Source organism: Astyanax mexicanus, chromosome 23 (genome assembly GCF_023375975.1).
Source record: "Astyanax mexicanus isolate ESR-SI-001 chromosome 23, AstMex3_surface, whole genome shotgun sequence".
Lineage (NCBI taxonomy): Eukaryota > Metazoa > Chordata > Actinopteri > Characiformes > Acestrorhamphidae > Astyanax > Astyanax mexicanus.
In genome coordinates, this window is record NC_064430.1 from 18466958 (window position 1) to 18489868 (window position 22911).

The 22911-nt window shown below is 40.4% G+C and overlaps 7 protein-coding genes across 7 annotated transcripts in view; 6 read left to right on the top strand and 1 right to left on the bottom strand.

Annotated features, from left to right (window-relative positions):
• Positions 1-22911, bottom strand: part of aox5 (aldehyde oxidase 5) — a 70631-nt gene that overhangs the window by 25841 nt on the left and 21879 nt on the right. The gene's annotated exons all lie outside the window — the stretch shown is intronic.
• Positions 2053-3453, top strand: LOC111197481 (hatching enzyme 1.2-like). Its single transcript, XM_022686887.2, has 4 exons — positions 2053-2226; positions 2390-2530; positions 2638-2755; positions 2881-3453. Exons 1-4 carry the CDS (start codon positions 2106-2108, stop codon positions 3266-3268), a joined length of 768 nt encoding a protein of 255 aa, XP_022542608.2. The 5' UTR covers positions 2053-2105; the 3' UTR covers positions 3269-3453.
• Positions 5668-7130, top strand: LOC125787317 (hatching enzyme 1.2-like). Its single transcript, XM_049471365.1, has 4 exons — positions 5668-5912; positions 6067-6207; positions 6315-6432; positions 6558-7130. Exons 1-4 carry the CDS (start codon positions 5798-5800, stop codon positions 6943-6945), a joined length of 762 nt encoding a protein of 253 aa, XP_049327322.1. The 5' UTR covers positions 5668-5797; the 3' UTR covers positions 6946-7130.
• Positions 9407-10795, top strand: LOC125787315 (hatching enzyme 1.2-like). Its single transcript, XM_049471363.1, has 4 exons — positions 9407-9595; positions 9759-9899; positions 10007-10124; positions 10250-10795. The coding sequence occupies exons 1-4, from the start codon at positions 9475-9477 to the stop codon at positions 10635-10637; spliced, it is 768 nt and encodes a 255-aa protein (XP_049327320.1). The 5' UTR covers positions 9407-9474; the 3' UTR covers positions 10638-10795.
• Positions 13434-14914, top strand: LOC111197070 (hatching enzyme 1.2-like). The gene is made up of 4 exons (XM_049471367.1): positions 13434-13693; positions 13857-13997; positions 14105-14222; positions 14348-14914. The coding sequence occupies exons 1-4, from the start codon at positions 13573-13575 to the stop codon at positions 14733-14735; spliced, it is 768 nt and encodes a 255-aa protein (XP_049327324.1). The 5' UTR covers positions 13434-13572; the 3' UTR covers positions 14736-14914.
• On the top strand, positions 17197-18585 carry LOC125780432 (hatching enzyme 1.2-like). The gene is made up of 4 exons (XM_049471368.1): positions 17197-17385; positions 17549-17689; positions 17797-17914; positions 18040-18585. Exons 1-4 carry the CDS (start codon positions 17265-17267, stop codon positions 18425-18427), a joined length of 768 nt encoding a protein of 255 aa, XP_049327325.1. The 5' UTR covers positions 17197-17264; the 3' UTR covers positions 18428-18585.
• On the top strand, positions 21300-22707 carry LOC111197482 (hatching enzyme 1.2). The gene is made up of 4 exons (XM_022686888.2): positions 21300-21478; positions 21642-21782; positions 21890-22007; positions 22133-22707. The coding sequence occupies exons 1-4, from the start codon at positions 21364-21366 to the stop codon at positions 22518-22520; spliced, it is 762 nt and encodes a 253-aa protein (XP_022542609.2). The 5' UTR covers positions 21300-21363; the 3' UTR covers positions 22521-22707.

Consider the following 22911-nt stretch of genomic DNA (forward strand, 5'->3'; position numbering starts at 1 on the left):
TGATAGACCAACACAAAGTAGCACATAATTGTGAAGTGGACCAAAAATGATACAGGTTTTTAAATGTGTAATTAATAAACATTTTAAAGGTGTGACGTACAAAAGTATTCCACTGTAGCTCTGGCCGCATGTTTAGCGTCATTGTCTTGCTGGAGGATGAATCTCCTTCCCAGTCTTTTGTCTTTTGCAGCCTTCTTCCACATATCCCCCTAGATGGATTGAGTCAAGCTGCAAACAGCACTTCTTATGTCTTAGTTCCAAAAATGTTCTTTTTTTAGCACAGTTCCATAAACGCCAGAGTTGTGAAGTGCACAACGTATAGTTGTCCTGTGGAAATATTCTCCCACCTGAGCTGTGGATTTCTGCAGCTCCTCCAGAGTGACCATGTGCCTCATGGCTGCTTGTCTGACCAGTGCTCTCCTTGTTCGATCTGTCAGTTTTGGTGGACAGTCAGGTCTTGGTAGGTTTGCAGGTGTAGAATACTTTTTCTATTTTTGGATGACTGACTGAACAGTGCTCTGTATGATGCTCAAATCTTGGGATATGTTTTTAAACCTAACCCTGCTTTAAACATCTCCACAACTTTATCTTTGACCGGTCTGGTGAGTTCCTTGGTCTTCATGATGCTAGTTGTTCACTAGTGTTCACAATCAAACTACTGAGCCCTACCTGAACAGGTTTATTTACACTGAGACTTTATTACACACAGCTGGACTGTATTAACTCATTAAGAAACTTCTGAAGGCAATCGATTGCTCTGCACTTTATTTAGGGGTTTCAGAGTAAAGGGGGATTAATACTTTTGCACGCCACTTTTTTCCGATTTTTATTGCGTTAAAATTTTGAACATCATGTATCATTTTCATCCACTTCACAAGTATGTGCTAGTTTGTGAGTACGTTTGTAAGGTGACAAAATTTAAAAAGTCTTAAGCATATTAATACTTTTGCAAGCAACTCTACAAGTTTGAATTCTAAGAGCCAAATCAGACCATAACATCTAGTTAAGATTTACAGCATCTTTAAGTACAGTGAGTATCAGAACCAGATTTCAGGTTTGAGAATACATAATTCAGCCCAGTACAATAAGAATAAGAACACTAACCAGATATCCCTCTGAAGAGTACACCACTCAGCCCAGTACAGTAAGTATCAGAAAATAACTAGACACCCCTCTAGAGAGTAGATCACTCAGTCCATTACAGTGAGTATCACAACACTAACCAGATACCTATTCAAGAGTACAATTCACCTTGAAAGACCACACAGAACATTACAGATACCCTGCAGGAGCATGCTCTACTAAGTCTGCCTGGAAAGGTTAAGTGGTATCTGGCCCCGCTGATTATACTCATTGATCCACATCAGCGCTGGAAACACTGATCAATTTAATTCTTTATGTTTTGTCATTTTGTTATTAATTTACATTAGGAAAGATTACTAAGTGTAATATACTATACTTATATCCTATTTTCAGATACATTTTTCTGGTACTTTTGCCATTTACAGCAAAAGTACAGTTCATGGAAAGACATTTATTACAGTACAAACAACCAGACTGTCTGAGAATCACAAAAACCTACAACCTATCCATTAGAACAGATTAGCCAAACAACGTGACAGTGTGAGTTTTAAAGTACTTGTTGACTCCAGAGGATCCTCCCTTTAGTTCCACATGTTAGAGAGATTAACTGAGTCGGGATTAGAGACCAGTTTAAACAGAATAAACTCATTTTCAGCAGATCATTAATAAGAAATATGTAGGTAGAATTTAGAAATTGGAGTTCATATATAGGTAACATTATTAGAACCTTAAGCAGAACCTTGAGGAACACAAAAGAGAATGTAAATACTGTTCTACAAAAGAAAATCACTTAAAGAGAAGCTGCTGTTTATGTAGAGAACAATCATCTACAAATCAGATTCCTGAGCTCAGAGGGTTCCTCCCTTTAGTTCCACACATTAGACAGTGGACAGAGCCTAGCTTTAATCCCCAGACAGCCACACCGATGTGTGTCCATGTGTATAAAAGAGCAGGTATGACAGGGTTCAGACACTGAGCTTCGCTGAAGGAGCATCCAGATCATCTCCACACACTGAAGCAACATGGAGCCCACAGCCTCTCTCTCCATTCTAGCCCTGCTGATGCTCGGCCTCACCCAGGCTGTTCCTCTCATGGAGCCTCAGCACGTGGACATCACAACAAGAATTCTGAGCACCAACAACGGTAAAGAAGCTGCTTATTCTATTAGTTCTAGATAAGAATTCTTAGTCTCAGGAGCTTTGCTCCAAAACAGGACACTAGACTGAGAAACTCCTGGAATAGTTTTGATCTAAACTCCATTTCCTGCTTTTCCTAATCAAACCCTCATTTCCATCTGTGGATGAAGGATCCAGGGAACTGCTGCTGGAGGGAGACATAGTCTTACCAAGAACCAGGAACGCTCTGGTCTGTGCCAACAACAACTGCTTCTGGAAGAAGTCCTCAACTGGTGTAGTGCAGGTGCCTTTCACAGTGAGCGCCGACTTCTGTAAGTAGAAGCTCATGCTTCACTCTTTCCAGTTCTCATCATCTTATTTATAAGAGAGGCTATGATCTGATTATTGATTGGTGATACTTTGATGGTTTTCTTTACAGCATCCACTGACAGGGCTGTGATTGCCGGGGCCATGGCCACCTTCCACAGCAAGACCTGCATTCGCTTTGTTGACAGAAGCACTGAAATCGACTACCTCAGCATTGAGAACAGAGATGGGTGAGAGCAGCTGAAGTATTTAAAGGAGCTTTTAGATGATCTTCCACTTGTGTTCCTCCTGTTTGAAGAGCACTGTCCATAGCTTTACTTCAGTCACCTGAACAGTCTTCTCTCTCTCCTCTCAGGTGCTACTCTTCATTGGGCAGAACAGGTGGGAAGCAGGTGGTCTCTCTCAGCACGAGGGGCTGCGTGTACCACGGCATCGTCCAGCACGAGCTGAACCACGCTCTGGGCTTCTACCACGAGCACACCAGGAGTGACCGTGACCGCTACGTGACCATCAACTGGCAGAACATCAACCCTACAATGCAGTACAACTTCAACAAGGAGAACACCAACAACCTCAACACACCGTACGACTACTCCTCCGTGATGCACTATGGGAAAACGGCCTTCACCATCAACGGCCTGAACACCATCACTCCTATTCCTGATGCATCAGTGCAGATTGGACAGAGAGTGGACCTGTCCGTCATCGACATCCAGAGGATCAACACTCTCTACAATTGCTGAAATACACCCTACTGTGTCCCATTCACAACTGATCACAGATCATCTGGAGATGAAGTGATGATCCTGTCATCTTCTTATCTCTCTAAATGATACACATTCTAATGGGATGACCTCATGTGGAAAACTGTCCAAATTAAATGTGTCATTATTATGAAATAAAAAAAATCCAAGTATTTTCACTGGAATCTCTATTCTGAATATTATTCATGTAAAATGTTTACAGAATCACATCATATTATAATATTTTAATAAAGACAAAGAATATTTGAACTTTATGACATCCATTAAAAAATCCTGATATCGGCGAAAATCAACAAATTCAGTTCTGTGTAGAATGTACATTATGAAAAAGGAAATAAGACTAGCAGGTTCTTAGCATAGCAACTTGATGCAGCACTACAGGTAAAGTAAACTATGATACATGGTCACTAAAGTTTCGTTACTTGATTTTTATATACAGACATGCACATCAGAAAATCTCTATGAATCAGATTTCTGCATCTTTACCTTCAATCTCTAAAGACAACACAAACAGCTGAACTCTACATTCACTTTTATAAAGAAATGATGTGAGCAATGTGTTCACTGCCTTCTGGGAAAAGTACTGGGTTGGATGGATTTTCTATAGAACTTTCCAAGACTTTAGTCCCAAATTGAGCCCCTTTGCTTTTTCTTTTATGTATGATACTTTTAAGAGAATGGAATCCTCTCTTAATCAATGAAGATACCTGCAATATCATTTTTACGTAAGAAGGCAAATACTACACTCTGTCCTATTTCATTGCTTAGGGTCAATTTCATAATAAGATCAGAATTAATTAACAAAGTTTCACAACTGTGGTCCTGGAGGCACCCTGCCCTGCATATGTAAAGTGGTTTGCAAAAGTGTCCATAACCCTTTAACTTTTTAACCTTTTGTCACCTTACAACCACAAACTTAAATGTATCTTATTGAGACTTTTATTGAAAGACCAACACAAAGTAGTATATAATTGTGAATTAGTATGAAAATTATATGTGATTTTCAAAGTTTTAATCACATGAATATCTGAAAAGATGTACAAAAGTCTTCCATTGTAGCTCTGACTATATATTTAGAGTCATTCATTGTCTTGCTGGAAGGTGAATCTCTTTCCCAGTCTGAAATATTTAGCTGCAGTCTTTAACAGGTTTAATTCTAGGATTGCCCTGTATTCAGATTCATCCACATCACAGTTTTCACATGTTCCTCTACATGACTGATGGCAAACTATAAACGGCAGGTCTTATGTTTTTTTTTGTTTTTTGTTTTTTCAAAAAGACGTTTTTTCCATGAAGGTCAGATTTGTGGAGTGCATGACTTATCGTTGTCCTGTGGACAGATTCTCCCACCTGAGCTGTGGATTTCTGCAGCTCCTCCAGAGTGACCATTGGCCTTCTCTGACCAGTGCTCTCCTTGATAGATCTGTCAGTTTGGGTGTACGGCCATGTCTTGGTAGGTTTGCAGTTGAAGAATCCTTTTTCCATTTTTGGATGATGGATTGAGCAGTGATCCTTATGATGATCAATGTCTGGGATGTGTTTTCATTACCTAACCTGGCTTTAAAGTTTTCCAAAACTTTATCTCTGAACTGTGTGGTGAGTCTGTTGGACTTTACAATGTACTACCAAATACCCCCTTAAGTGTAGACCACTCAGTTCATTACAAGTATCACAACAACAAACATGTCCCCTTTCTAGAGTACATCACTGAAAACAATACAATATGTCTCAGAACATTAATTGGAATGTCCTCTCGGAAGGACATCATTCAGAAAAGTAAAGGGAGTTTTAGAACAGTAACCAGATACCCCTCTGAAAAGTTCATCAATCAGCACAGTACAGGGAGTATCAGAAAACTAAACATATCCCCTTCAGAACCCCAGTGTCTATTATTCTGGTAGTTTTGCCATTTTTAGAAAACGTCAAGTTCAAGAAAAAAAATTTTAAGTGGAAAAAAAAGTAAATTTTCCATAAAACAAATACACTGTTTGAGAATGTTTGACCAAAACATACAACCAATCGATTAGCACAGATTAGCCAAACAATCTGACAGTGTGACTTCCAGTTGACGCCAGAGGATCCTCCCTTTATTTCCACACATTAGAGAGATTAACTGAGTCGGGATCAGAGTCCAGTTTACACAGAAGATACTAATTTTTAAAGCACTAATAAGAAACATGTTGCTAGAATTTAGAAACCGGACTTCCTATGTAGAGAAAAATGAAACAATATTAAAACAGGACCTTGAAGAACACAAGTGAAGAAATGACTGATATCTAAAGAGAAGAGTCTCTTTATGAAGAAAACAATCATCTACAAATCAGAACCCTGAGCTCAGAGGGTTCCTCCCTTTAGTTCCACACATTAGACAGTGGACAGAGCCTAGCTTTAATCCCCAGACAGCCACACCGATGTGTGTCCATGTGTATAAAAGAGCAGGTATGACAGGGTTCAGACACTGAGCTTCACTGAAGGAGCATCCAGATCATCTCCACACACTGAAGCAACATGGAGCCCACAGCCTCTCTCTCCATTCTAGCCCTGCTGATGCTCGGCCTCACCCAGGCTGTTCCTCTCATGGAGCACGTGGACATCACAACAAGAATTCTGAGCACCAACAACGGTAAAGAAGCTGCTTATTCTATTAGTTCTAGATAAGAATTCTCAGCTTTGCTCCAAAACAGGACACTAGACTGAGAAACTCCTGAAATAGTTTTGATCTAAACTCCATTTCCTGCTTTTCCTAATCAAACCCTCATTTCCATCTGTGGATGAAGGATCCAGGGAACTGCTGCTGGAGGGAGACATAGTCTTATCAAGAACCAGGAACGCTCTGGTCTGTGCCAACAACAACTGCTTCTGGAAGAAGTCCTCAACTGGTGTAGTGCAGGTGCCTTTCACAGTGAGCGCCGACTTCTGTAAGTAGAAGCTCATGCTTCACTCTTTCCAGTTCTCATCATCTTATTGATTAGAGAGGCTATGATCTGATTATTGATTGGTGATGCTTTGATGGTTTTCTTTACAGCATCCACTGACAGGGCTGTGATTGCCGGGGCCATGGCCACCTTCCACAGCAAGACCTGCATTCGCTTTGTTGACAGAAGCACTGAAATCGACTACCTCAGCATTGAGAACAGAGATGGGTGAGAGCAGCTGAAGTATTTAAAGGAGCTTTTAGATGATCTTCCACTTGTGTTCCTCCTGTTTGAAGAGCACTGTCCATAGCTTTACTTCAGTCACCTGAACAGTCTTCTCTCTCTCCTCTCAGGTGCTACTCTTCATTGGGCAGAACAGGTGGGAAGCAGGTGGTCTCCCTCAGCACGAGGGGCTGCGTGTACCACGGCATCGTCCAGCACGAGCTGAACCACGCTCTGGGCTTCTACCACGAGCACACCAGGAGTGACCGTGACCGCTACGTGACCATCAACTGGCAGAACATCGACCCTACAATGCAGTACAACTTCAACAAGGAGAACACCAACAACCTCAACACACTGTACGACTACTCCTCCGTGATGCACTATGGGAAAACGGCCTTCACCATCAACGGCCTGAACACCATCACTCCTATTCCTGATGCATCAGTGCAGATTGGACAGAGAGTGGACCTGTCCATCATCGACATCCAGAGGATCAACACTCTCTACAATTGCTGAAATACACCCTACTGTGTCCCATTCACAACTGATCACAGCTCGTCTGGAGATGAAGTGATGATCCTGTCATCTTCTTATCTCTCTAAATGATACACATTCTAATGGGATGACCTCATGTGGAAAACTGTCCAAATTAAATGTGTCATTATTGTGAAATAAAAAAAATCCAAGCATTTTCACTGGAATCTCTATTCTGAATATTATTCATGTAAAATGTTTACAGAATCACATCATATTATAATATTTTAATAAAGACAAAGAATATTTGAACTTTATGACATCCATTAAAAAATCCTGATATCGGCGAAAATCAACAAATTCAGTTCTGTGTAGAATGTACATTATGAAAAAGGAAATAAGACTAGCAGGTTCCTAGCATAGCAACTTGATGCAGCACTACAGGTAAAGTAAACTATGATACATGGTCACTAAAGTTTCGTTACTTGATTTTTATATACAGACATGCACATCAGAAAATCTCTATGAATCAGATTTCTGCATCTTTACCTTCAATCTCTAAAGACAACACAAACAGCTGAACTCTACATTCACTTTTATAAAGAAATGATGTGAGCAATGTGTTCACTGCCTTCTGGGAAAAGTACTGGGTTGGATGGATTTTCTATAGAACTTTCCAAGCCTTTAGTCCCAAATTGAGCCCCTTTGCTTTTTCTTTTATGTATGATACTTTTAAGAGAATGGAATCCTCTCTTAATCAATGAAGATACCTGCAATATCATTTTTACGTAAGAAGGCAAATATTACACTCTGTCCTATTTCATTGCTTACGGTCAATTTCATAATAAGATCAGAATTAATTAACAAAGTTTCACAACTGAGGTCCTGGAGGCACCCTGCCCTGCATATGTAAAGTGGTTTGCAAAAGTGTCCATAACCCTTTAACTTTTTAACCTTTTGTCACCTTACAACCACAAACTTAAATGTATCTTATTGAGACTTTTATTGAAAGACCAACACAAAGTAGTATATAATTGTGAAATAGTATGAAAATTATATGTGATTTTCAAAGTTTTAATCACATGAATATCTGAAAAGATGTACAAAAGTCTTCCATTGTAGCTCTGACTATATATTTAGAGTCATTCATTGTCTTGCTGGAAGGTGAATCTCTTTCCCAGTCTGAAATATTTAGCTGCAGTCTTTAACAGGTTTAATTCTAGGATTGCCCTGTATTCAGATTCATCCACATCACAGTTTTCACATGTTCCTCTACATGACTGATGGCAAACTATAAACGGCAGGTCTTATGTTTTTTTTTGGGGTTTTTTTTCAAAAAGACGTTTTTTCCATGAAGGTCAGATTTGTGGAGTGCATGACTTATCGTTGTCCTGTGGACAGATTCTCCCACCTGAGCTGTGGATTTCTGCAGCTCCTCCAGAGTGACCATTGGCCTTCTCTGACCAGTGCTCTCCTTGATAGATCTGTCAGTTTGGGTGTACGGCCATGTCTTGGTAGGTTTGCAGTTGAAGAATCCTTTTTCCATTTTTGGATGATGGATTGAGCAGTGATCCTTATGATGATCAATGTCTGGGATGTGTTTTCATTACCTAACCTGGCTTTAAAGTTTTCCAAAACTTTATCTCTGAACTGTGTGGTGAGTCTGTTGGACTTTACAATGTACTACCAAATACCCCCTTAAGTGTAGACCACTCAGTTCATTACAAGTATCACAACAACAAACATGTCCCCTTTCTAGAGTACATCACTGAAAACAATACAATATGTCTCAGAACATTAATTGGAATGTCCTCTCGGAAGGACATCATTCAGAAAAGTAAAGGGAGTTTTAGAACAGTAACCAGATACCCCTCTGAAAAGTTCATCAATCAGCACAGTACAGGGAGTATCAGAAAACTAAACAGATCCCCTTCAGAACCCCAGAGTCTATTATTCTTGTAGTTTTGCCATTTTTAGCAAACATCAAGTTCAAGAAAAAAAAAATTTAAGTGGAAAAAAAAAGTTAATTTTCCATAAAACAAATACACTGTTTGAGAATGTTTGACCAAAACATACAACCAATCGATTAGCACAGATTAGTCAAACAATCTGACAGTGTGACTTCCAGTTGACGCCAGAGGATCCTCCCTTTATTTCCACACATTAGAGAGATTAACTGAGTCGGGATCAGAGTCCAGTTTACACAGAAGATACTAATTTTCAAAGCACTAATAAGAAACATGTTGCTAGAATTTAGAAACCGGACTTCCTATGTAGAGAACAATGAAACGATATTAAAACAGGACCTTGAAGCACACAAGTGAAGAAATGACTGATATCTAAAGAGAAGAGTCTCTTTATGAAGAAAACAATCATCTACAAATCAGATTCCTGAGCTCAGAGGGTTCCTCCCTTTTGTTCCACACATTAGACAGTGGACAGAACCTAGCTTTAATCCGCAGACAGCCACACCGATGTGTGTCCATGTGTATAAAAGAGCAGGTATGACAGGGTTCAGACACTGAGCTTCACTGAAGGAGCATCCAGATCATCTCCACACACTGAAGCAACATGGAGCCCACAGCCTCTCTCTCCATTCTAGCCCTGCTGATGCTCGGCCTCACCCAGGCTGTTCCTCTCATGGAGCCTCAGCACGTGGACATCACAACAAGAATTCTGAGCACCAACAACGGTAAAGAAGCTGCTTATTCTATTAATTCTAGATAAGAATTCCTAGTCTGAGGAGCTTTGCTCCAAAACAGGACACTAGACTGAGAAACTCCTGGAATAGTTTTGATCTAAACTCCATTTCCTGCTTTTCCTAATCAAACCCTCATTTCCATCTGTGGATGAAGGATCCAGGGAACTGCTGCTGGAGGGAGACATAGTCTTACCAAGAACCAGGAACGCTCTGGTCTGTGCCAACAACAACTGCTTCTGGAAGAAGTCCTCAACTGGTGTAGTGCAGGTGCCTTTCACAGTGAGCGCCGACTTCTGTAAGTAGAAGCTCATGCTTCACTCTTTCCAGTTCTCATCATCTTATTGATTAGAGAGGCTATGATCTGATTATTGATTGGTGATGCTTTGATGGTTTTCTTTACAGCATCCACTGACAGGGCTGTGATTGCCGGGGCCATGGCCACCTTCCACAGCAAGACCTGCATTCGCTTTGTTGACAGAAGCACTGAAATCGACTACCTCAGCATTGAGAACAGAGATGGGTGAGAGCAGCTGAAGTATTTAAAGGAGCTTTTAGATGATCTTCCACTTGTGTTCCTCCTGTTTGAAGAGCACTGTCCATAGCTTTACTTCAGTCACCTGAACAGTCTTCTCTCTCTCCTCTCAGGTGCTACTCTTCATTGGGCAGAACAGGTGGGAAGCAGGTGGTCTCCCTCAGCACGAGGGGCTGCGTGTACCACGGCATCGTCCAGCACGAGCTGAACCACGCTCTGGGCTTCTACCACGAGCACACCAGGAGTGACCGTGACCGCTACGTGACCATCAACTGGCAGAACATCGACCCTACAATGCAGTACAACTTCAACAAGGAGAACACCAACAACCTCAACACACCGTACGACTACTCCTCCGTGATGCACTATGGGAAAACGGCCTTCACCATCAACGGCCTGAACACCATCACTCCTATTCCTGATGCATCAGTGCAGATTGGACAGAGAGTGGACCTGTCCGTCATCGACATCCAGAGGATCAACACTCTCTACAATTGCTGAAATACACACCCTACTGTGTCCCATTCACAACTGATCACAGCTCGTCTGGAGATGAAGTGATGTTTCTGATTCTAATGGGATGACCTCATGTGGAAAACTGTCCAAATTAAATGTGTCATTATTGTGAAGTAAAATAAATCAAAGCATTTTCACTGGAATCTGATTATAATTTTTTACCCCAACTGTATACAGCATCACATCATATTATGATATATTAATAAAGACAAACAATATTTGAACTCAATGAAATCCATAAAAATAAGAGTTATGATTCGTGATATTGGAGAAAATCATCAACATACTCAGTTACATGTAGAGTGTTTATGATGAATAAGAAAATAAGACTAGCAGGTTCTTAGTATAGCATCTTAATGCAGCACTACAGGTAAAGTAAACTATGATACAAAACAAACCGATGTGTCATTACTTGATTTTTATACACAGCTATAGACATTAGAAAATCAATTTGAATCAGATTTCATCAGCTTCACCCTAAATCTTCAAAGACAACAGCAAACAGCTGATCTCTACATTCACTTTTATAAAGAAATGCTGTGAGCAATGTGTTCACTGCCTTCTGGGAAAAATACTGAGATGGATATTACGTAGAACTTCCCAAGTTTTTTGTCCCAAATTAATCTCCTTTTCTTGTTCTGTTTTCATTCATTTCATAATAATATCAAAGTTATAACAGTTTCCCAACCGTGGTCCTGGAGGCACCATGCCCTTTACATTCACAGTGGCTTGCAAAAGTGTTCATAACTCTTGACCTTTTTCACATTTTGTCATCTTACAACCACAAACTTAAATGTATTTAATTGAGATTTTAAGTGATAGACCAACACAAAGTAGCACATAATTGTGAAGTGGACCAAAAATGATACAGGTTTTTAAATGTGTAATTAATAAACATTTTAAAGGTGTGACATACAAAAGTATTCCACTGTAGCTCTGGCCACATGTTTAGCGTCATTGTCTTGCTGGAGGATGAATCTCCTTCCCAGTCTTTTGTCTTTTGCAGCCTTCTTCCACATATTCCCCTAGATGGATTGAGTCAAGCTGCAAACAGCACTTCTTATGTCTAAGTTCCAAAAATGTTCTTTTTTTAGCACAGTTCCATAAAGGCCAGAGTTGTGAAGTGCACAACGTATAGTTGTCCTGTGGAAATATTCTCCCACCTGAGCTGTGGATTTCTGCAGCTCCTCCAGAGTGACCATGTGCCTCATGCTGCTTGTCTGACCAGTGCTCTCCTTGTTCGATCTGTCAGTTTTGGTGGACAGTCAGGTCTTGGTATGTTTGCAGGTGTAGAATACTTTTTCTATTTTTGGATGACGGACTGAACAGTGCTCTGTATGATGCTCAAATCTTGGGATATGTTTTTAAACCTAACCCTGCTTTAAACATCTCCACAACTTTATCTTTGACCGGTCTGGTGAGTTCCTTGGTCTTCATGATGCTAGTTGTTCACTAGTGTTCACAATCAAACTACTGAGCCCTACCTGAACAGGTTTATTTACACTGAGACTTTATTACACACAGCTGGACTGTATTAACTCATTAAGAAACTTCTGAAGGCAATCGATTGCTCTGCACTTTATTTAGGGGTTTCAGAGTAAAGGGGGATTAATACTTTTGCACGCCACTCTTTTCAGATTTTTATTGCGTTAAAATTTTGAACATCATGTATCATTTTCATCCACTTCACAAGTATGTGCTAGTTTGTGAGTACGTTTGTAAGGTGACCAAATTTAAAAAGTCTTAAGCATATTAATACTTTTGCAAGCAACTCTACAAGTTTGAATTCTAAGAGCCAAATCAGACCATAACATCTAGTTAAGATTTACAGCATCTTTAAGTACAGTGAGTATCAGAACCAGATTTCAGGTTTGAGAATACATAATTCAGCCCAGTACAATAAGAATAAGAACACTAACCAGATATCCCTCTGAAGAGTACACCACTCAGCCCAGTACAGTAAGTATCAGAAAATAACTAGACACCCCTCTAGAGAGTAGATCACTCAGTCCATTACAGTGAGTATCACAACACTAACCAGATACCTATTCTAGAGTACAATTCACCTTGAAAGACCACACAGAACATTACAGATACCCTGCAGGAGCATGCTCTCCTAAGTCTGCCTGGAAAGGTTAAGTGGTATCTGGCCCCGCTGATTATACTCATTGATCCACATCAGCGCTGGAAACACTGATCAATTTAATTCTTTATGTTTTGTCATTTTGTTATTAATTTACATTAGGAAAGATTACTAAGTGTAACATACTATACTTATATCCTATTTTCAGATACATTTTTCTGGTACTTTTGCTATTTACAGCAAAAGTACAGTTCATGGAAAGACATTTATTACAGTACAAACAACCAGACTGTCTGAGAATCACAAAAACCTACAACCTATCCATTAGAACAGATTAGCCAAACAACGTGACAGTGTGAGTTTTAAAGTACTTGTTGACTCCAGAGGATCCTCCCTTTAGTTCCACATGTTAGAGAGATTAACTGAGTCGGGATTAGAGACCAGTTTAAACAGAATAAACTCATTTTCAGCAGATCATTAATAAGAAATATGTAGGTAGAATTTAGAAATTGGAGTTCATATGTAGGTAACATTATTAGAACCTTAAGCAGAACCTTGAGGAACACAAAAGAGAATGTAAATACTGTTCTACAAAAGAAAATCACTTAAAGAGAAGCTGCTGTTTATGTAGAGAACAATCATCTACAAATCAGATTCCTGAGCTCAGAGGGTTCCTCCCTTTAGTTCCACACATTAGACAGTGGACAGAGCCTAGCTTTAATCCCCAGACAGCCACACCGATGTGTGTCCATGTGTATAAAAGAGCAGGTATGACAGGGTTCAGACACTGAGCTTCACTGAAGGAGCATCCAGATCATCTCCACACACTGAAGCAACATGGAGCCCACAGCCTCTCTCTCCATTCTAGCCCTGCTGATGCTCGGCCTCACCCAGGCTGTTCCTCTCATGGAGCCTCAGCACGTGGACATCACAACAAGAATTCTGAGCACCAACAACGGTAAAGAAGCTGCTTATTCTATTAGTTCTAGATAAGAATTCTTAGTCTCAGGAGCTTTGCTCCAAAACAGGACACTAGACTGAGAAACTCCTGGAATAGTTTTGATCTAAACTCCATTTCCTGCTTTTCCTAATCAAACCCTCATTTCCATCTGTGGATGAAGGATCCAGGGAACTGCTGCTGGAGGGAGACATAGTCTTACCAAGAACCAGGAACGCTCTGGTCTGTGCCAACAACAACTGCTTCTGGAAGAAGTCCTCAACTGGTGTAGTGCAGGTGCCTTTCACAGTGAGCGCCGACTTCTGTAAGTAGAAGCTCATGCTTCACTCTTTCCAGTTCTCATCATCTTATTGATTAGAGAGGCTATGATCTGATTATTGATTGATGATGCTTTGATGGTTTTCTTTACAGCATCCACTGACAGGGCTGTGATTGCCGGGGCCATGGCCACCTTCCACAGCAAGACCTGCATTCGCTTTGTTGACAGAAGCACTGAAATCGACTACCTCAGCATTGAGAACAGAGATGGGTGAGAGCAGCTGAAGTATTTAAAGGAGCTTTTAGATGATCTTCCACTTGTGTTCCTCCTGTTTGAAGAGCACTGTCCATAGCTTTACTTCAGTCACCTGAACAGTCTTCTCTCTCTCCTCTCAGGTGCTACTCTTCATTGGGCAGAACAGGTGGGAAGCAGGTGGTCTCCCTCAGCACGAGGGGCTGCGTGTACCAAGGCATCGTCCAGCACGAGCTGAACCACGCTCTGGGCTTCTACCACGAGCACACCAGGAGTGACCGTGACCGCTACGTGACCATCAACTGGCAGAACATCGACCCTACAATGCAGTACAACTTCAACAAGGAGAACACCAACAACCTCAACACACTGTACGACTACTCCTCCGTGATGCACTATGGGAAAACGGCCTTCACCATCAACGGCCTGAACACCATCACTCCTATTCCTGATGCATCAGTGCAGATTGGACAGAGAGTGGACCTGTCCATCATCGACATCCAGAGGATCAACACTCTCTACAATTGCTGAAATACACCCTACTGTGTCCCATTCACAACTGATCACAGCTCGTCTGGAGATGAAGTGATGATCCTGTCATCTTCTTATCTCTCTAAATGATACACATTCTAATGGGATGACCTCATGTGGAAAACTGTCCAAATTAAATGTGTCATTATTGTGAAATAAAAAAAATCCAAGCATTTTCACTGGAATCTCTATTCTGAATATTATTCATGTAAAATGTTTACAGAATCACATCATATTATAATATTTTAATAAAGACAAAGAATATTTGAACTTTATGACATCCATTAAAAAATCCTGATATCGGCGAAAATCAACAAATTCAGTTCTGTGTAGAATGTACATTATGAAAAAGGAAATAAGACTAGCAGGTTCCTAGCATAGCAACTTGATGCAGCACTACAGGTAAAGTAAACTATGATACATGGTCACTAAAGTTTCGTTACTTGATTTTTATATACAGACATGCACATCAGAAAATCTCTATGAATCAGATTTCTGCATCTTTACCTTCAATCTCTAAAGACAACACAAACAGCTGAACTCTACATTCACTTTTATAAAGAAATGATGTGAGCAATGTGTTCACTGCCTTCTGGGAAAAGTACTGGGTTGGATGGATTTTCTATAGAACTTTCCAAGCCTTTAGTCCCAAATTGAGCCCCTTTGCTTTTTCTTTTATGTATGATACTTTTAAGAGAATGGAATCCTCTCTTAATCAATGAAGATACCTGCAATATCATTTTTACGTAAGAAGGCAAATATTACACTCTGTCCTATTTCATTGCTTACGGTCAATTTCATAATAAGATCAAAATTAATTAACAAAGTTTCACAACTGAGGTCCTGGAGGCACCCTGCCCTGCATATGTAAAGTGGTTTGCAAAAGTGTCCATAACCCTTTAACTTTTTAACCTTTTGTCACCTTACAACCACAAACTTAAATGTATCTTATTGAGACTTTTATTGAAAGACCAACACAAAGTAGTATATAATTGTGAAATAGTATGAAAATTATATGTGATTTTCAAAGTTTTAATCACATGAATATCTGAAAAGATGTACAAAAGTCTTCCATTGTAGCTCTGACTATATATTTAGAGTCATTCATTGTCTTGCTGGAAGGTGAATCTCTTTCCCAGTCTGAAATATTTAGCTGCAGTCTTTAACAGGTTTAATTCTAGGATTGCCCTGTATTCAGATTCATCCACATCACAGTTTTCACATGTTCCTCTACATGACTGATGGCAAACTATAAACGGCAGGTCTTATGTTTTTTTTTGGGTTTTTTTTTCAAAAAGACGTTTTTTCCATGAAGGTCAGATTTGTGGAGTGCATGACTTATCGTTGTCCTGTGGACAGATTCTCCCACCTGAGCTGTGGATTTCTGCAGCTCCTCCAGAGTGACCATTGGCCTTCTCTGACCAGTGCTCTCCTTGATAGATCTGTCAGTTTGGGTGTACGGCCATGTCTTGGTAGGTTTGCAGTTGAAGAATCCTTTTTCCATTTTTGGATGATGGATTGAGCAGTGATCCTTATGATGATCAATGTCTGGGATGTGTTTTCATTACCTAACCTGGCTTTAAAGTTTTCCAAAACTTTATCTCTGAACTGTGTGGTGAGTCTGTTGGACTTTACAATGTACTACCAAATACCCCCTTAAGTGTAGACCACTCAGTTCATTACAAGTATCACAACAACAAACATGTCCCCTTTCTAGAGTACATCACTGAAAACAATACAATATGTCTCAGAACATTAATTGGAATGTCCTCTCGGAAGGACATCATTCAGAAAAGTAAAGGGAGTTTTAGAACAGTAACCAGATACCCCTCTGAAAAGTTCATCAATCAGCACAGTACAGGGAGTATCAGAAAACTAAACAGATCCCCTTCAGAACCCCAGAGTCTATTATTCTGGTAGTTTTGCCATTTTTAGCAAACATCAAGTTCAAGAAAAAAAAAATTTAAGTGGAAAAAAAAAGTTAATTTTCCATAAAACAAATACACTGTTTGAGAATGTTTGACCAAAACATACAACCAATCGATTAGCACAGATTAGACAAACAATCTGACAGTGTGACTTCCAGTTGACGCCAGAGGATCCTCCCTTTATTTCCACACATTAGAGAGATTAACTGAGTCGGGATCAGAGTCCAGTTTACACAGAAGATACTAATTTTCAAAGCACTAATAAGAAACATGTTGCTAGAATTTAGAAACCGGACTTCCTATGTAGAGAACAATGAAACGATATTAAAACAGGACCTTGAAGCACACAAGTGAAGAAATGACTGATATCTAAAGAGAAGAGTCTCTTTATGAAGAAAACAATCATCTACAAATCAGATTCCTGAGCTCAGAGGGTTCCTCCCTTTTGTTCCACACATTAGACAGTGGACAGAACCTAGCTTTAATCCGCAGACAGCCACACCGATGTGTGTCCATGTGTATAAAAGAGCAGGTATGACAGGGTTCAGACACTGAGCTTCACTGAAGGAGCATCCAGATCATCTCCACACACTGAAGCAACATGGAGCCCACAGCCTCTCTCTCCATTCTAGCCCTGCTGATGCTCGGCCTCACCCAGGCTGTTCCTCTCATGGAGCCTCAGCACGTGGACATCACAACAAGAATTCTGAGCACCAACAACGGTAAAGAAGCTGCTTATTCTATTAATTCTAGATAAGAATTCCTAGTCTGAGGAGCTTTGCTCCAAAACAGGACACTAGACTGAGAAACTCCTGGAATAGTTTTGATCTAAACTCCATTTCCTGCTTTTCCTAATCAAACCCTCATTTCCATCTGTGGATGAAGGATCCAGGGAACTGCTGCTGGAGGGAGACATAGTCTTACCAAGAACCAGGAACGCTCTGGTCTGTGCCAACAACAACTGCTTCTGGAAGAAGTCCTCAACTGGTTTAGTGCAGGTGCCTTTCACAGTGAGTGCCGACTTCTGTAAGTAGAAGCTCATGCTTCACTCTTTCCAGTTCTCATCATCTTATTGATTAGAGAGGCTATGATCTGATTATTGATTGGTGATGCTTTGATGGTTTTCTTTACAGCATCCACTGACAGGGCTGTGATTGCCGGGGCCATGGCCACCTTCCACAGCAAGACCTGCATTCGCTTTGTTGACAGAAGCACTGAAATCGACTACCTCAGCATTGAGAACAGAGATGGGTGAGAGCAGCTGAAGTATTTAAAGGAGCTTTTAGATGATCTTCCACTTGTGTTCCTCCTGTTTGAAGAGCACTGTCCATAGCTTTACTTCAGTCACCTGAACAGTCTTCTCTCTCTCCTCTCAGGTGCTACTCTTCATTGGGCAGAACAGGTGGGAAGCAGGTGGTCTCCCTCAGCACGAGGGGCTGCGTGTACCACGGCATCGTCCAGCACGAGCTGAACCACGCTCTGGGCTTCTACCACGAGCACACCAGGAGTGACCGTGACCGCTACGTGACCATCAACTGGCAGAACATCGACCCTACAATGCAGTACAACTTCAACAAGGAGAACACCAACAACCTCAACACACCGTACGACTACTCCTCCGTGATGCACTATGGGAAAACGGCCTTCACCATCAACGGCCTGAACACCATCACTCCTATTCCTGATGCATCAGTGCAGATTGGACAGAGAGTGGACCTGTCCGTCATCGACATCCAGAGGATCAACACTCTCTACAATTGCTGAAATACACACCCTACTGTGTCCCATTCACAACTGATCACAGCTCGTCTGGAGATGAAGTGATGTTTCTGATTCTAATGGGATGACCTCATGTGGAAAACTGTCCAAATTAAATGTGTCATTATTGTGAAGTAAAATAAATCAAAGCATTTTCACTGGAATCTGATTATTATTTTTTACCCCAACTGTATACAGCATCACATCATATTATGATATATTAATAAAGACAAACAATATTTGAACTCAATGAAATCCATAAAAATAAGAGTTATGATTCGTGATATTGGAGAAAATCATCAACATACTCAGTTACATGTAGAGTGTTTATGATGAATAAGAAAATAAGACTAGCAGGTTCTTAGTATAGCATCTTAATGCAGCACTACAGGTAAAGTAAACTATGATACAAAACAAACCGATGTGTCATTACTTGATTTTTATACACAGCTATAGACATTAGAAAATCAATTTGAATCAGATTTCATCAGCTTCACCCTAAATCTTCAAAGACAACAGCAAACAGCTGATCTCTACATTCACTTTTATAAAGAAATGCTGTGAGCAATGTGTTCACTGCCTTCTGGGAAAAATACTGAGATGGATATTACGTAGAACTTCCCAAGTTTTTTGTCCCAAATTAATCTCCTTTTCTTGTTCTGTTTTCATTCATTTCATAATAATATCAAAGTTATAACAGTTTCCCAACCGTGGTCCTGGAGGCACCATGCCCTGTACATTCACAGTGGCTTGCAAAAGTGTTCATAACTCTTGACCTTTTTCACATTTTGTCATCTTACAACCACAAACTTAAACGTATTTAATTGAGATTTTAAGTGATAGACCAACACAAAGTAGCACATAATTGTGAAGTGGACCAAAAATGATACAGGTTTTTAAATGTGTAATTAATAAACATTTTAAAGGTGTGACGTACAAAAGTATTCCACTGTAGCTCTGGCCGCATGTTTAGCGTCATTGTCTTGCTGGAGGATGAATCTCCTTCCCAGTCTTTTGTCTTTTGCAGCCTTCTTTCCCATATTCCCCTAGATGGATTGAGTCAAGCTGCAAACAGCACTTCTTATGTCTTAGTTCCAAAAATGTTCTTTTTTTAGCACAGTTCCATAAACGCCAGAGTTGTGAAGTGCACAACGTATAGTTGTCCTGTGGAAATATTCTCCCACCTGAGCTGTGGATTTCTGCAGCTCCTCCAGAGTGACCATGTGCCTCATGGCTGCTTGTCTGACCAGTGCTCTCCTTGTTCGATCTGTCAGTTTTGGTGGACAGTCAGGTCTTGGTAGGTTTGCAGGTGTAGAATACTTTTTCTATTTTTGGATGACTGACTGAACAGTGCTCTGTATGATGCTCAAATCTTGGGATATGTTTTTAAACCTAACACTGCTTTAAACATCTCCACAACTTTATCTTTGACCGGTCTGGTGAGTTCCTTGGTCTTCATGATGCTAGTTGTTCACTAGTGTTCACAATCAAACTACTGAGCCCTACCTGAACAGGTTTATTTACACTGAGACTTTATTACACACAGCTGGACTGTATTAACTCATTAAGAAACTTCTGAAGGCAATCGATTGCTCTGCACTTTATTTAGGGGTTTCAGAGTAAAGGGGGATTAATACTTTTGCACGCCACTTTTTTCAGATTTTTATTGCGTTAAAATTTTGAACATCATGTATCATTTTCATCCACTTCACAAGTATGTGCTAGTTTGTGAGCACGTTTGTCAGGTGACAAAATTTAAAAAGTCTTAAGCATATTAATACTTTTGCAAGCAACTCTACAAGTTTGAATTCTAAGAGCCAAATCAGACCATAACATCTAGTTAAGATTTACAGCATCTTTAAGTACAGTGAGTATCAGAACCAGATTTCAGGTTTGAGAATACATAATTCAGCCCAGTACAATAAGAATAAGAACACTAACCAGATATCCCTCTGAAGAGTACACCACTCAGCCCAGTACAGTAAGTATCAGAAAATAACTAGACACCCCTCTAGAGAGTAGATCACTCAGTCCATTACAGTGAGTATCACAACACTAACCAGATACCTATTCTAGAGTACAATTCACCTTGAAAGACCACACAGAACATTACAGATACCCTGCAGGAGCATGCTCTACTAAGTCTGCCTGGAAAGGTTAAGTGGTATCTGGCCCCGCTGATTATACTCATTGATCCACATCAGCGCTGGAAACACTGATCAATTTAATTCTTTATGTTTTGTCATTTTGTTATTAATTTACATTAGGAAAGATTACTAAGTGTAATATACTATACTTATATCCTATTTTCAGATACATTTTTCTGGTACTTTTGCCATTTACAGCAAAAGTACAGTTCATGGAAAGACATTTATTACAGTACAAACAACCAGACTGTCTGAGAATCACAAAAACCTACAACCTATCCATTAGAACAGATTAGCCAAACAACGTGACAGTGTGAGTTTTAAAGTACTTGTTGACTCCAGAGGATCCTCCCTTTAGTTCCACATGTTAGAGAGATTAACTGAGTCGGGATTAGAGACCAGTTTAAACAGAATAAACTCATTTTCAGCAGATCATTAATAAGAAATATGTAGGTAGAATTTAGAAATTGGAGTTCATATGTAGGTAACATTATTAGAACCTTAAGCAGAACCTTGAGGAACACAAAAGAGAATGTAAATACTGTTCTACAAAAGAAAATCACTTAAAGAGAAGCTGCTGTTTATGTAGAGAACAATCATCTACAAATCAGATTCCTGAGCTCAGAGGGTTCCTCCCTTTAGTTCCACACATTAGACAGTGGACAGAGCCTAGCTTTAATCCCCAGACAGTCACACCGATGTGTGTCCATGTGTATAAAAGAGCAGGTATGACAGGGTTCAGACACTGAGCTTCACTGAAGGAGCATCCAGATCATCTCCACACACTGAAGCAACATGGAGCCCACAGCCTCTCTCTCCATTCTAGCCCTGCTGATGCTCGGCCTCACCCAGGCTGTTCCTCTCATGGAGCACGTGGACATCACAACAAGAATTCTGAGCACCAACAACGGTAAAGAAGCTGCTTATTCTATTAGTTCTAGATAAGAATTCTTAGTCTCAGGAGCTTTGCTCCAAAACAGGACACTAGACTGAGAAACTCCTGGAATAGTTTTGATCTAAACTCCATTTCCTGCTTTTCCTAATCAAACCCTCATTTCCATCTGTGGATGAAGGATCCAGGGAACTGCTGCTGGAGGGAGACATAGTCTTACCAAGAACCAGGAACGCTCTGGTCTGTGCCAACAACAACTGCTTCTGGAAGAAGTCCTCAACTGGTGTAGTGCAGGTGCCTTTCACAGTGAGCGCCGACTTCTGTAAGTAGAAGCTCATGCTTCACTCTTTCCAGTTCTCATCATCTTATTGATAAGAGAGGCTATGATCTGATTATTGATTGGTGATGCTTTGATGGTTTTCTTTACAGCATCCACTGACAGGGCTGTGATTGCCGGGGCCATGGCCACCTTCCACAGCAAGACCTGCATTCGCTTTGTTGACAGAAGCACTGAAATCGACTACCTCAGCATTGAGAACAGAGATGGGTGAGAGCAGCTGAAGTATTAAAAGGAGCTTTTAGATGATCTTCCACTTGTGTTCCTCCTGTTTGAAGAGCACTGTCCATAGCTTTACTTCAGTCACCTGAACAGTCTTCTCTCTCTCCTCTCAGGTGCTACTCTTCATTGGGCAGAACAGGTGGGAAGCAGGTGGTCTCTCTCAGCACGAGGGGCTGCGTGTACCACGGCATCGTCCAGCACGAGCTGAACCACGCTCTGGGCTTCTACCACGAGCACACCAGGAGTGACCGCGACCGCTACGTGACCATCAACTGGCAGAACATCAACCCTACAATGCAGTACAACTTCAACAAGGAGAACACCAACAACCTCAACACACCGTACGACTACTCCTCCGTGATGCACTATGGGAAAACGGCCTTCACCATCAACGGCCTGAACACCATCACTCCTATTCCTGATGCATCAGTGCAGATTGGACAGAGAGTGGACCTGTCCATCATCGACATCCAGAGGATCAACACTCTCTACAATTGCTGAAATACACACCCTACTGTGTCCCATTCACAACTGATCACAGCTCGTCTGGAGATGAAGTGATGATCCTGTCATCTTCTTATCTCTCTTTATGATACAAATTATAATGGGATGACCTCATGTGGAAAACTGTCCAAATTAAATGTGTCATTATTGTGAAGTAAAATAAATCAAAGCATTTTCACTGGAATCTGATTATTATTTTTTACCCCAACTGTATACAGCATCACATCATATTATGATATATTAATAAAGACAAACAATATTTGAACTCAATGAAATCCATAAAAATAAGAGTTATGATTCGTGATATTGGAGAAAATCATCAACATACTCAGTTACATGTAGAGTGTTTATGATGAACAAGAAAATAAGACTAGCAGGTTCTTAGTAT